The 15,205-nt window shown below is 47.1% G+C and overlaps 1 protein-coding gene across 3 annotated transcripts in view; it reads right to left on the bottom strand.

Moving 5' to 3' along the window:
• Positions 1-15,205, bottom strand: part of c15h12orf56 (chromosome 15 C12orf56 homolog) — a 113,328-nt gene that overhangs the window by 15,997 nt on the left and 82,126 nt on the right. For all 3 annotated transcript variants that reach the window (XM_070900277.1, XM_070900275.1, XM_070900276.1), the window contains 5 exons: positions 14,315-14,459; positions 12,980-13,086; positions 11,678-11,767; positions 10,502-10,628; positions 7,565-7,639 (listed from right to left, as the gene is read on the bottom strand). In XM_070900277.1, the coding sequence (XP_070756378.1) occupies positions 7,565-7,639; positions 10,502-10,628; positions 11,678-11,767; positions 12,980-13,086; positions 14,315-14,459 (544 nt within the window). The remainder of the gene's footprint in view (positions 1-7,564; positions 7,640-10,501; positions 10,629-11,677; positions 11,768-12,979; positions 13,087-14,314; positions 14,460-15,205) is intronic.

Here is a 15,205-nt window from a genome sequence, read left to right on the forward strand (position 1 = left end):
CCAGCTATTTACAATATACATTAATGATTTAGATGAAGGAATTGAGTGTAATATCTCAAAGTTTACAGATGACACTAAGCTGGGTGGCGGTGTGAGCTGTGAGGAGGACTCTAAGAGGCTGCAGGGTGACTTGGACAGGTTAGGTGAGTGGGCAAATACATGTAGTATAATGTGGATAAATGTGAGGTTATCCACTTTGGGGGCAAAAACACGAAGGCAGAATATTATCTGAATGGTGGCAGATTAGGAAAAGGGGAGGTGCAACGAGACCTGGGTGTCCTGGTACATCGGTCATTGAAAGTGGGCATGCAGGTACAGCAGGCGGTGAAGAAGGCAAATGGTATGTTGGCCTTCATAGTTAGGGGATTTGAGTATAGGAGCAGGGAGGTCTTACTGCAGTTGTACAGGGCCTTGGTGAGGCCTCACCTGGAATAGTGTGTTCAGTTTTGGTCTCCTAATCTGAGGAAGGACATTCTTGCTATTGAGCGAGTGCAGCGAAGGTTCACCAGACTGATTCCCAGGATGGCAGGACTGACATATGAGGAGAGACTGGATCGACTGGGCCTGTATTCACTGGAGTTTAGAAGGATGAGAGGAGATCTCATAGAAACATATAAAATTCTGATGGGACTGGACAGATTTGATGCAGGAAGAATGTTCCCGATGTTGGGGAAGTCCAGAGCCAGGGGACACAGTCTAAGGATAAGGGGTAAGCCATTTAGGACTGAGATGAGGAGAAACTTCTTCACTCAGAGTTGTTAACCTGTGGAATTCCCTACCACAGAGAGTTGTTGATGCCAGTTCATTGGATATATTCAAGAGCGAGTTAGATATAGCCCTTACTGCTAAAGGGATCAAGGGGTACGGCGAGAAAGCAGGAAAGGGGTACTGAGGGAATGATCAGCCATGAATGGTGGTGCAGGCTCGAAGGGCCGAATGGCCTACTCCTGCACCTATTTTCTATGTTTCTATGCTATTAAGAACTAGTTACATAGAAACAATGTCTTGCTATTAATTCTTCAGTAAAGAACCCATGAAGCAAATACATTACAAAGCCTTCCACTGTACATACGATTAACTTTACAATCACACCGCACATAATCTGGACAATGCACAGACTTTAATCCCCTGTTGATCTATATTTTACAGAAGACACTTTTGCCTGTATCTATTCATTCAGACCGAATCTGAATTAATTCTGTTTGTTTTGAAGATATCAGCGTTGAACTCTGTGCTGCAAAGTTCACGTGTGGATACTTTGTGCGTTTTTACCACATTCACGTGTGCGTGAATTTTTCAGAGTGTGAACCCAAAATAAGATGAATACCTGCAAACAAGCAACACACACGGGAATACAGTACAAGTGCGCTGAGCATTATCCAATCATTGGTTCGATGTTATACATTTATTTAAGACCAATTAAAAACTAGATCCTAATCCTGAATTAGTCCAGAAATAGACCAGCTGGATGTGAGCAAATAGAATCCATGATGTTCAACTACATCTAAAAGTTTATAATTAAACTCCACTAAAATATTCAGATGTGTTTGTCGTGTCGCACCCTCTTCAGACTTAATCGAACCCATTATTCCGAATGAAAAGAATCATGTCCCATTCAATCATTTTTGTACTTTAGCAAGATAAGCATGTTGTGAACAGATTTATAATTCGTGTGCTGTTTCTTCCATATGCAGTCTTAATAACCAAGATACTTCTTTATAGTTAATCTTCTTCCCCATCCTTAGGCTAATCCATTGTCAGCAATCATTCCTGACAAAAGCAAGGCCTCTTTTCTCAGTCTTTGCCAATCTCACCCTTGAACCACCTGTAATGATAAAGTATTTATTACCAGCACTCGATGTTCCTAACATTAGTTTGACTATGTTGTTCAGGTGTGTTCACACAACAATTGTGCTCACGATGCAAAATGTTTTAGAAATACTGTAAATTCACGGGTACGGCAGCATAGTGGTTATGTTACTGGACTAGTAATCCAGAGGCCTGGATTAATGATCTGAGGACATGAGTTCAACTCGTACCACGGCAGCTAGGGAATTTAAATTCAGTTAATTACATTTTTAAAATCATGAATTTAAAGCTAGTATCAGTAATGGTGACCATGAAACTACCGGATTGTCATAAAAACTGATCTGGTTCACTAATGCCTTTTAGGGAAGGAGTCTGCTGCCCTTTCCCGGTCTGGCCGATATGCGGCTCCAGACCCACAGCAATGTGGTTGACTCTTAAATGCCCCCTGAAATGGCCTAGAGAGCCACTCAGTTGTATAGGTGGCTCACCACCACCTTCTCAAGGGCGATTAGGGATGGGCACATCCCGTGAACAAATTGTTTAAAAGCCTAAATGCAGAATCAGAGTCTGCCTGGACACTAAGGCTACCGAGGCTCCAGGAATTTAAGATTAATCTCCAGAACCCAGCTGCGAGCAACGCCTGGAGAAAAATCATTGGAGCAATAACAAAAATTGGGCTTTTTTCCCCCATTTTAACACTTTCCCTTATTAGTGATAAAAAATATTGGAGATGGGAGGAAATGGCTGTTTGATTGAGAGTCCAGAATCAGCCAATTGGGTGACAAAGAGTCTGTTCGTTTCCCAATTGGCCGTGAAATGGCGGGTCACCGTGATGATGGACATGCCGGGTGACCAATGGTGGGAGAGTGGGGGCAGGACTGGTTAGCGGCGTGAGGTCATGTGATGAAACCTCCAGGAACATGTCCGACCAGAGTTAGCGACCCTGCTGGAACAAAGAGCAGCAAGGCGGCAGTCTCGCCCCACTTCCCTCGCTGGTCAAGTCAGACCCTGACTTCACAAACTGGCTTCCTGCCAATACTAAACCTGCAGTGTGAACGCACCACTGGAGGCAGTCCCTCAACAGCCTCACATCCTTTCAACCAGACAACTGCTTCTAGTCAGACTGCCCCAGCCAACACACTGAAGATGGAAGTCTGAAGCTGAACTGCTGCGTATAACATTTTTAAACCATAATAAAGTTCTTCAACTTTGGATTACAATGAATCATAAATAAATTCAAAAGAAAGTCATTCATCATGAAGAAGAGATGCACGATAGAGCTCGCACTTTGTGGTGTTGAAACTGCCCCTTCCCTTAAGACCTGTTACCACCAGAAATCGGCGGCCGCGCTGCGGAGTGGATTGGCCGCCAATTTTTGGGGGAATGGCCGCCATTTTGAAAATTCCGCTCCTGCGGTATCCCAGCGGTGACCCGCTCCCCCCTAAATGCGGCATCAGAGTGCGCACCGCCGATGTTCCCCCCCGAACACGAAATTCCGCAGAGAAGATCTTGCTGCCGCTGCTCGGTGCCACCGACAGCTTTTTCTGCCGGTGCACTGTGCTGGGAATGCTTCTAAAATGGCGGTGTGGCTGCCATTAAAGGGGAGGGCGCACTGCTGCGGCTGCCATCTTTTTTTTTGGTCAGCCGACTGCCATGTCGGGCTGAAAATTTATGCCCCCGGGTTTGGCCGGGCCAGCGGTGTGCCAGTGGAGCTAACTTCAAGAATCGCAGCAGCTCTCCCCTTTAAGTGAAGGAGAGAGACGTGGTGACGTGCCAGGGTGATGATGTCATCAGCGCTACGCCGATGAGTGACAGCGTTGGACAGTCCACACGCCCCCAACTTCCGTCCCTCTAGTGTGCAAACTTCCGCTCTCCGCCTAACTTCTGTCCCCATTCTGACAGACATCCGGGCCGCTGGGAAAAAAAAGCCAAAGAGCAGAATTTCGGTCAAGAGGCCACCGCACCGGTAAAAACAGCTGAAACGGGAAAGGTGCGCCACATTTCCGGCAGGGGGAAATTTCGGCTCCTGTGTCTATTAGCAGGTTTTAACATTATGTTCTTACATTTAGATCTTATTCTATTTCTTTCTAAATGCGACAAGCCAAAAAAACTGACCAAAGAGATAAAGACAGTACGGGGGAAGTACAGGGTTTAGTACATTTCTCTTAGCAACAGATTTTATTGCCTGGGTTACCACAGTAACTGACTTGAGTATCCTGGCTCCTTGCCCTTACAACTTAAGCTAAGGAGCTTGGAATTAGTTTTGTTCCAGACGGTCAAGGAGACTGGAAGTTAAAAGCACATTTTGCGGAAAGGCAAGAGAACAGAAAATCAGCAGAAGTAAAGAATATTCAAAAGGCAGGAGCTGGAAAGGAATGTTCATCATCATCATCATCATCATAGACAGTTCCTCGAAGCGAGGATGACTTGCTTCCACGCACACAAGGGATGAGCTCACAGGTGTTTCAAAGAAGGACCTAATATTCTAGATCCCGAACTACACCTTGGAGGGTGGAAGATGCCTGTGAGTGGATTTTTTAATGTGTGGTGGCTGTTGCACCCCAGCCACCACACGGGCTTGACAGAGCTCGGTCTTGGTCCAGTAGCAAGGATTACCCAAGACGGCTGGAGACCTGATCTGCTGCACAGACCTAGTGCGCACACATATCGTATTGTGGGCTGGCCCGTGCTGCCCCTGGGCCCTCGGCTCTTCTGGGCCCCAAACTCTCGCCTCTCCTGGGCCTCTCCTGGTCCATCCCTCTACGAACCCTTGCCGCTCCTTCACCCCAACCTCGCCGCTCCTGCTATACCTGCCCGCACTGCAGCAGCATGCACTGCTCCCTGCAGTGGTATGCCGCCGCACGTTGCTCTCTCTAATGGCCCCGGCCTGCTGATGGTCTTGCAGGCCAGGACCGTGCCAATTTCCGGGCTGGGCCGCCACATGTTGCTCGTTGGAATATTACAGACAGGCACACACACGTATACACACTCATGTACGTACATATACACACACACACCTCGGAGTCAGAAGGTGGTGGGTTCCAGTGCCATGCCAGAGACCTGAGCACAAAAATCTAGGTTGATATTCCAGTGCAGTGCTGAGGGAGCGCTGCACTGTGGGAGGTGCCGTCTTTCAGATGAGGCGTTAAACCGAGACCCCGTCTGCTCTCTCAGGTGGACCTCAAAGATCCCATGGCACTCTTTCGAAGAAGAGCAGGGGAGTTATCCTCGGTGTCCTGGCCAATATTTATGCCTCAGCCAACAAAACGAAAACAAATAATTTGGTCATTATCACATTGCTGTTTATGGGACCTTGCTGTGTTTCCCACATTACAACAGTGACTACACTCCAAAAAGTGCTTCATTGGCTGTAAAGCGCTTTGGGATGTCCTGAGGTTATGAAAGGCGATATAGAAATGCAAGTCTTTCTTTTTATACACACACGTGTGTGTATATATCACACACGTATACACACATACACAAACAAAAGTGCACACACACACACAAAGTATACACACAAACACACAGTCCTACTCACTTATGTCCACTTTGCAAGGACCGTTCCAATGTTGACACAGGAGCCGAGATCATGTTCTCAGTCGAACTCCCGAAGGGAGTTTGCTGGGTCAGGCTGGGTGATGAGCGCAGCACGGGCTCGGATCCCAGGAGTCAATCAGGAGGATGGAGGAGTTTGCTGGACCAGGTCCAGTAATGACATAAGCCTTTAATGCTACTGGGGACTTAAAAAATTGTTGACTTAAGGAGGCCAGAGTTGGGATAAATGGTTAGTTGTTTGCTTAAATGGACAGAGAAGGGATTGGGACTTTTCTTATTTGTTAACGCAAGTGAGATGTCGACAAAAACGGTTTCTAGATAGGTGGATATATATATACACATACACACATATATACATACATACACATATATATACACATATATGTATATATACACACACACACACACACACACACACACATACATATCATCATCATCATATGCAGTCCTTTGGAATCGAGGAAGACTTGCTTCCACTCCTGAAGTGAGTTCTTTGGTGGCTGAACAGTCCAATTAGAGAGCCACAGACCCTGTCACAGGTGGGACAGATAGTCGTTGAGGGAAGGGGTGGGTGGGACTGATTTGCCGCACGCTCCTTCCGCTGCCTGCGCTTGATTTCTGCACAATCTCGTCGTTGAGACTGGAGGTGCTCAGCGCCCTCTTGGATGCACTTTCTCCACTTAGGGCGGTCTTGGGCCAGGGACTCCCAGGTGTCAGTGGGAATGTTGCACTTTATCAGGGAGGCTTTGAGGGTGTCCTTGTAGCATTTCCGCTGCCCACCTTTGGCTTGTTTGCCGTGAAGGAGCTCCGAGTAGAGCACTTGCTTTGGGAGTCTCGGGTCTGGCATGCGAACTATGTGGCCTGCCCAGCGGAGCAGATCGAGTGTGGTCAGTGCTTCAATGCTGGGGATGTTAGCCTGAGTGAAGACGCTGATGTTGGTGCGCCTGTTCTCCCAGGGGATTTGTAGGATCTTGGAGACATCATTGGTGATATTTCTCCAGCAAGGAGGTGTCTACTGTACATGGTCCATGTCTCTGAGCCATACAGGAGGGCGGGTATTACTACAGCCCTGTAGACCATGAGCTTGGTGGCAGTTTTGAGGGCCTGGTTTTCAAACACTCTTTTCCTCAGGCGGCCGAAGGCTGCACTGGCGCACAGGAGACGACGTTGGATCTCGTCATCGATGCCTGCTCTTGTTGATAAGAGGCTCCCGAGATATGAGAAGTGGTCCACGGTGTCTAGGGCCGTGCCGTGGATCTTGATGTCTGGGGGGGGGGGGGGCAGTGCTGTGCAGTGAGGACAGGCTGGTGGAGGCCCTTTGTCTTACGGATGTTTAGCGTAAGGCCCATGGCCTGGAGACCACACACACACACGACCACATACGTGGTGGATGGGGTGCCAATCAAGCGGGCTGCTTTGTCCTGGATGGTGTTGAGCTTCTTGAGTGTTGTTGTAGCTGCACCCATCCAGGCAAGTGGAGAGTATTCCATCACACTCGTGAGTTGTGCCTTGTAGATGGTGGAAAGGCTTTGGGGAGTCAGGAGGTGAGGCACTCACTGCAGAATACCTAGCCTCTGACCCGCCCTTGTTGCCAATCATCGTTGTAGCGCTCAAGTTTGCCTAGGATGTTCCTTCTGAATTTCAGTTACTCATTGAGAAGGTGGTGGTGAGCCACCTCTTCAACCGTTGCAGTCCATGTGGTGAAGGTACTCCCACAGTGCTGTTAGTAGGGAGTTCCAGGGTTACATGTCCAAGTCAGGATGGTGTGTGATTTGGAGGGGAACTTGGAGGTGGTGGTGCTCCCATGCGCCTGCTGCCCTTCGGGGGTTTGGGAGGTTTAAATGTGGACAGAGGAATTTATAATGGAAATATTAAAATCCAGCCCAGTGTGTATGACATTAAAATGGGACTGAATTAAGTCTGCGTGCCCTGATCTAATTATTCCGCCCCAACCCCCCCACCGACCACCACCCTGCTCTAACCCAGCTCCACTTGAAGACCACGCATCAACTGGATTTCCTGTGTGAAGCACCTTGGAGGGGTTTAACCAGCACATATTAATAATATTGCAATAATCACAGGATAAAATCTGCATCATGTAATACCTGCACAGCACTAAAAGTGCAGGTATAAAGTGAGAGGTTGAAACACTGAACGTCATGGCATAAAGTGCCAGATGGCTTTGACAGATTGCACTCACCTGGTGAGTGATGAGGAAAATCTCATACAGAATGGCAGTCACTGCGTCACTGTACTCCAGCAGCAGCTTCTGGAGCTGTAAAGGCGGACAAGTCCGCAAGTGAGAATGTGCCGTTAATTACATTTCACGAGAGGCAGCTTCACAACCCAAGCTCACACTGTCACTCCCGCACAGAGGCCGTGTCTACCATCTGCGTGTACACTGTCGCACATTGTACTGCTCTCATCTTCCAGACCGTCTGAACACGGCACTCATTAAATACAGCATTTAAATCCTTACCCTGCAAGTAATTAAAAAGCAGAGTCTCTGTTTTGGGCGCAAAACGGAAATTGCGCCCAAAATACGCTCGAAATTGCACTGGTTAGGTTAATGATCAGGTTACTGGTCAAGTTTCTGCTAAAAAACATTTGTATAATCAGATATTAAATGTTCCTTGAACTAGCGCAGTCGCGCAGCGTAATAGAACGCAATAGTTTCTTTTTTTCTTTCCTTTTAAAAAGTACGGAGTGACTCCTGCCAACGACCGGAAGTTGCGCAGTCGCATACTGAGCATTCATCTGGAAGCGGAAGGTTTTTTTTCCCCCCACAGGGCATTTCGGACTGGCAGTTTTTCCTCACAGCCCGCTCTCCCCTGGCCCGCTCTCTCCTGGCATTTTTGAAGCAGCTCGCTCCCTCCCTGCATTTAAAAATTATTTTTCTAACGAATCCGCTCCCGTGACGAACTGGCAGCACGCATGCGCAGTCCGCTTCCGGGTCGTTGGCAGCAGTCACATCCTGAAAGGTATTCCTTGATGGAGTCTAGAACCAGGGGTCACAGTCTCAGGATAAAGGGTCGGCTATTTCAGACTGAGATGAGGAGAAATTCTTCACTCAGAGGGTGGTGAATCTTTAGAATTCTCTAACCCAGAGGGCCGTGGAGGCTCAGTCATTGAGTATATTCAAGACAGGGATCGATAGATTTTTGGATACTAAGGGAATCAAGGGATATGGGGATAGTGCAGGAAAGTGGAATGGTGGTAGAAGATCAGCCATGATCTCATTAAATGGCGGAGCAGACTCGAGGGGTCGAATGGCCTATTGCTGCTCCTATTTCTTATGTATCTAAGAGTGGTGACCTGATCCACTTTTATTAATACTGCTGAAAATGGGTTTATCACAAAAAAAATAAGGATTTTTAATCAGAGTGTCCAGTCCACCACCTGTGAGTAATCCGATTCAAAATCACTGAAAATATCTTTAAAAAATACTATACTGAACCATTTAACAGTTTCATTGGTGTACACTAGTCAGTTTCTTAGTAAATTAAATATTGTTTCATATGAAAAAACTTTTAAAAGTGCCTTTGTGTCTAAGAAAGTGAGTACAGTTTGAAGCGCCTTCCCGAGCCAGCGCAATCGGTGGGATCTCGCATTGTCAACTTGGGCGGGGGGAGGGGCCTGATTTTACATAGAATTCCACAGGATATACGGCACGGAAACAGGCCATTCGGCCCAACCAGTCCATGCCAGCGTTTATGCTCCACTCGAGCCTCCTCCCGGTTTTCCTCAGTATAACCCTCTATTCCCATCTCCCTCATATACTTGTCCAGCCTCCCCTTAAATGCATCTATACTATTCGCTTCAACCACTCCCTGTGGTAGCGAGTTCCACATTCTCACCATTCTTGCGGTAAATAAGTTTCTTCTGAATTCCCTATTGGATTTCCTGATGACTATCTTATATTGATGGCCTCTAGTTATGCTCTTCCCCACAAGTGGAAACATTCTCTCTGTATCCACTCTATCAAAACCTTCCATAATTTTAAAGTCCTGTATTAGATCATCACTCAGCCTTCCTTTTTCCAAGAGAAAAGAGACCCAGCCTGTTCATCCTTTCCTGATATGTATCCTGATTTGGCTGAACTGAACTTGAACCAGCGTAAAAAGGTCGCGGAAACGCGAGCGTGAATGGTTTGGGGCGTAACTCACGTTTAAAACTCCTCGATCTGTTGCGCTGGTTCAGCCGATTCTGCCCGGACTGCGCTGATATTACTGGCGTAAAGGGACGGCAACTCCACCCAGTGCACGTCATAAACAACTTACAGTTATTCTTTTCTTCTTTCTCAGGTGATCTCTCGTATCGAGGATGACCAAAAACCAAAAAGGGATGAATTCACAGGTGTTACAGTGAAGGACCTAATATTCCAGGTTCCGAGCTACATGTTGATGGGTGGAAGCTGCCTGTGCGTGGACTTTTTAAAAAAGTGTGGTGGCCTTTGCACACCAGCCACCACACAGGTTTGACAGAGCTAGGTCTTGGTCCAGCAAGACGACTGGAGACCAGCTCTGATCGCAGTGTGGGCTGGCCCATGTTACCCCTGGGCACTCGCCTCTGCTGGGACCCGAACTCACGCCTCTCTGCAATCTCTCGCCGCTTCTTCACCCCAACCTCGCCGCTCCTGCTGTATCTGCCCGCGCTCCAATCAGCGACCTGGATTATGGTGACGTCCAATCCAGTTGCCCTCTTCACAGCCGGCGCCCTCCCGCTGACTTGCCGCTGATGGTCTCCCGCAGGTCCTTAAACGGAGGAGCAGCGTGGCGGCTCAGCATCCAGCGCGGCCCCGACCTTGCATTTATATAGCGCCTTTAACATAGTTAAACGTCCCAAGGCGCTTCACAGGAACGTAATCAGTCAAAATTTGACACCGAGCCACATAAGGAGAAATTAGGACAGGTGACCAAATGCTTGGTCAAAGAGGTAGGTTTTTAAGGAGCATCTTAAAAGGAGAAGTAGAGAAGAGGAGAGGTTTAGCGAGGGAGTTCCAGAGCTTAGGGCCCAGGCAGCTGAAGGGATGGGCACCGATGGTGACGCGATTAAGATCGGGGATGTGCCAGAGAGCAGAATTGGAGAAGAGCAGAGATCTCATGGAGTTTTAGGATTGAAGACTACAGAAGCTTACCTCAACATCTTGAGAGCTGGCTGAGATCTCGCACTCAACTGGCACTCTGGTACCGACTGCACGTGATGACTTGGGAATTTGTGGTCCACTGATTAAAATCTTCAGCAAGTTGATGACAGATAAACCTCTAGCCAATGAAAAAAAGAGCACTCGTCTTAAAAACTAGCCATTTTATAAATACCCACGCCATGCAAGATGTTGGAAGTTTCCATGAGGTCAAGTTTAGTCTGACAAAAACATCGGGTTGAAAATTCAGTTGAAGTTTTTTGATGCGCTAATGTCGGGCGGTCGCTAAATTTAGCACCGGGAAATGGTTTGCGACGGCAGCCAAAAAATTCAGTGGTTGTGCCCCGAGAGTGGAGTGGAGCGCGAAGGGAAGTGTTCCACACTTATCTCAGGGCGCTAGGCCAGGTGAGCAACTGAATATCTCGTGCTAAAGAGCCGGTTTCGTAGTGCCCTGAGAGAGCTTGAAAGATATTTCTGATTTCATAAAAGGTCTGTTGCCCCTTCTCTTCGTCCTCCAACATACATATCATGAAGAGGGGAATTTTTTATTTATTCATTCACAGGATGTGGGCGTCGCTGGCAGAGCCAGCATTTAATGCCCATTCCCTCATTGCCCTCGAGAAGGTGCTGGTGATGCACCTTCTTGAACCGCTGCAGTCCGTGTGGTGAAAGTGCTCCCACAGTGCTGTTAGGGAGGGAGTTCCAGGATTTTGACCCAGCAACGATGAAAGAATGGTATATATTTCCAAGTCAGGATGGTGTGCGACTTGGAGGGGAACTTGGAGATGGTGATTCCCATGCGCCTGCTGCCCTTGTCTTTCTAGGTGGTAGAGGTCGCGGGTTTGGGAGGTGCTGCCGAAGAAGCCGTGACGAGTTTCTGCAGTCCATCTGGTAGATGGCACACACTGCAGCCACGGTGCGCCGGTGGTGGAGGGAGTGAATGTTTAAGGTGGTGGATGGAGTGCCGATCGAGCGGGCTGCTTTGTCCTGGATGGTGTCGAGCTTCTTGAGTGTTGTTGGAGCTGCACTCATCCAGGCAAGTGGAGAGTATCCCATCACACTCCTGACTTATAGGTGGTGGAAATTCCATTAGGAAACTCATTTTGAACATACACTTTTGTTAAACCATTTAGATACAATATCTCGTTGAACTATTTGTACTACACGTACCGTTTAGCATTCAGAAGAGTCAGACGTGTTGTCTCTGTTTCAGTCTCCCTGAACATTACGCCTAATGTCTCTATGATCAAAATGCATAACCTAAGCAGACAAAAAAAGTAATATTTCAGATTCATATTTCTGTAAATAGTGACATGTTCATAAGAACATAAGAAATAGGAGCAGGAGTAGGCCCCTCGAGCCCGCTCTGTCATTCAATAAGATCATGGCTGATCTTCTACCTCAACTCCACTTTCCCACCTTATCCTCATATCTCTTGATTCCCCATCTATCTATCTCTGTCTTGCATATACTCAACCTGGTGTAGAGAATTCCAAAGATTCACCACCCTCTGAGTGAAGACATTTCTCCTCTTCTCAGTCTGAAATAGCCGACCTCTTATTCTGAGACTGTGACCCCTGGTTCTAGACTCCCCAGCCAGAGGAAACATCCTCCTTGCATTTACCCTGTCAAGCCCTGTAAGTATTTTGTATGTTTCAATGACAGCACCTCTCATTCTTCTAAACTCTAGAGAATATAGACCTAGTCTACGCAATCTCTCCTCATAGGACATTCCCCCCATCGCAGGAATCAGTCTGGTGAACCTTTGTTGCACTCCTTCTATGGCATGCTGATATTTCTTAGGCAGTATGATGGTGCTGAATGTTGGAGCACTAACATTTAATGCCAAAGAACGAGTGGGCCAGGGTTCTCTCCCTAACTCTGTCCGGTTCCCAATCTGTGCCTCACAGAGCTGAGGAGCCCCCTCCCCCATGCCACCTTCTCCATTGGTGGAAGATTAAAGCAGCCCCATCATGCGACTGTGGAGCTCCTAATCAGACCCTGCAGCACAGCATCGAGCACTGCCCTCAGAGGAAATTTGCAGGCAGCCTACAAGATATCCACGCTGTTACACCGGAAGCTTTGGCCTGGATATCCAACTTGGATATCGACATCTGATTTGCTTTGCTATTACCATACAAAAGAAGCAGTTCTGCCACCTGAAAAAAAGCCTGTACCTTCTCTGTGCAACAGATGCACTATTTTGTTGGAAGCTCTAACCTGCTGGTGTGCAACACAGCAACTTTGGAGCGAGTTTTCAGAGCAACCTATCTTGGGACCAAAGCTTACCCTAAAAATAAACGCCCAAATGGATAAACAATGTTCCTTTAACTCTGACCCCAATTGTGACCCATGGTTTGCAGACAAGAATAAGGAAAGTTTGATGCCACTGTGGCTTGAAGCCTGGCTCGGCCTCCAACTTACAATGGCCCTTTGTATTGGAGCTCAGACCCCTACAAACACACGACTTACTGCAATTCGTCTGCCCTTCTGCTCTTGTCTTGCTGAGCAGTTGGATCCTCTGAGTCTGCCAAGTACTCCTGAAGTTTGCCGATTAGAAAGGGATACAAGTCGTTTGACTGTGGGCAAGTCAAAACAGAACAAAAGTCTTTAATAAAAACCTACAGTGCAAACAAAATGTAACATGCAAATATGTCAAAATGAATACGTTCTCTTATTTATCTGTGCTTGTCAAAGGTGTAAGCCGTGCCTCAGTGGGTAGCATTCTTGCCTCGGAGTCAGAAGGGTGCGGGTTCAAGTCCCACTCCAGGCACATAATCTAGGCTGACCCTCTGCACTGGTGCTAGTACCGAGGGAGAGCTGCAATGTCAGAGGTGCCGTCTTGCAGATGAGACGTTAAACAGAGGCCCTGCCTGCTCTCTCTCGTGGACATAAAAGATATCATGGCACCATTTTGAAGAAGAGCAGTGGAGTTATCCCTGGTGTCCTGGGCCAATATTTATCCCTCAGCCAACATCACTTAAAAAAAAAAAGATTATCTGGTCATTATCACATTGCTGTGTGCGGGAGCTTGCTGTGCGCAAATTGGCTGCTGCGTTTCCCACATTACAACCATGACTACACTTCAAAAAGTACTTAGTTGACTGTAAAGCACTTTGGTCCTGAGGTTGTGAGAGGCACTATATAAATGCAAGTTCTTTCTTTACAAGACAACAGTGATTGCACCAGCTAATTCGTTGGCTGTGAAATGCACTGGGGCATCTGGAGGGCTTGACAGGCAATAACAACTTACATTGATATAGCGCCTTTCATATAATGAAAAGTCCCAAGGCACGTCACAGGAGCGTTATCAAAAAAACAAAATTTGACACCGAGCCATATAAGAAGATGATAGGGCAGATAACATTTTGAGGGGCCTGGATAGAGTGGATAGGAAACACCTGTTTCCCTTGGCAGAGAGTCAACAACCAGGGGGCATGGATTTAAAGTATTTGGGGGGGAGGTACAGAGGAGAGATGAGGGGAAATGTCTTCACCCAGAGGGTGGTGGGGGTCTGGAACTCACTGCCTGAAAGGGTGGTAGAGGTAGAAACCCTCACCATATTTAAAAAGGACTTGGACGTGCACCTGAAGTGCCGTAACCTACAGGGCTACGGACCAAGAGCTGGAAAGTGGGATTAGGCTGGGTAGCTCTTGGTCAGCCGGCGCAAACACAATGGGCCAAAATGGCCTCCTTCCGTCTTGGTCAATAAGATACGCAGTACTGATTATAAAATGCATTTTTAACATGGAACTATTTATTTCACATCTATGTATAACTATGATGAACTCCCCAATAGAAACTTACCCTCCAGAAGAGTTTTTTAATGGTGAAGTTCCTGCGTGCTGCCGTTTTCAGCTCCTGCACCAGGGAGAAGGTCCTTTCCAATGTACTGCTCCCGTGAAGCAACTCAGAACTCAGTTGATTGAACAGCTTATTTATTTCCTCTGAACTGGAACGGAACGAGTTTGTCATAGACTGGACAGAAGGCTTTCAGTACATTCATCAAATACAGTTGTTTTAACTGGCAAACAAAGTTAACGCATCATTGAAAATCATGAGGCGTCTGGACACAGTAGACAGCGAGAAACTGTTCCCATTGGCAGAAGGATGGAGAACCAGAGGACACAGATTTAAGGTGATTGGCAGCAGAACCAAAGGCGACATGAGGAAAAACCTTTTACACAGCGAATGGTTATGATCTGGGATGCACTGCCTGACAGGGTGGTGGAGGCAAACTCAATCTTATCTTTCAAAAGGGAGTTGGACAAGTATCTGAAGGAAAAAAAAATGCAGGGCTACGGGGAAAGGGTGGGGGCGTGGGACTAGCTGAGACACGGCACGGGTTCGACGGGCCAAATGACCTTCTGTGCTGTAACCAATTCTATGATTCTATGAGCATAGCAAAGAAAGATTAAGATATGAGTTTGCAGTAAGGAACTCAAGTGGAAAATGTTGGGCATGTCATTGTATTTTATATATAAATGTAAAATTATATTATCAAAATATCGTCTAAACGGTTTCCTTATTCCCAGCCAGGAAACAGAATGATACAGCATAGAAGGAAGCCATTCGGCCCATTGTGTCTATGCCCGCTCTTTGGAAGAGCTGTGCAATTAGCCCCACTCTGTCCCCATAATCCTGTAAATGTTTTCCCCTCAAGTGTTTATCCAATTCCCTTTTGAAAGTTACTATTGA

The sequence above is a fragment of the Pristiophorus japonicus genome, chromosome 15 (genome assembly GCF_044704955.1).
Source record: "Pristiophorus japonicus isolate sPriJap1 chromosome 15, sPriJap1.hap1, whole genome shotgun sequence".
In the NCBI taxonomy this organism is placed as follows: domain Eukaryota; kingdom Metazoa; phylum Chordata; class Chondrichthyes; family Pristiophoridae; genus Pristiophorus; species Pristiophorus japonicus.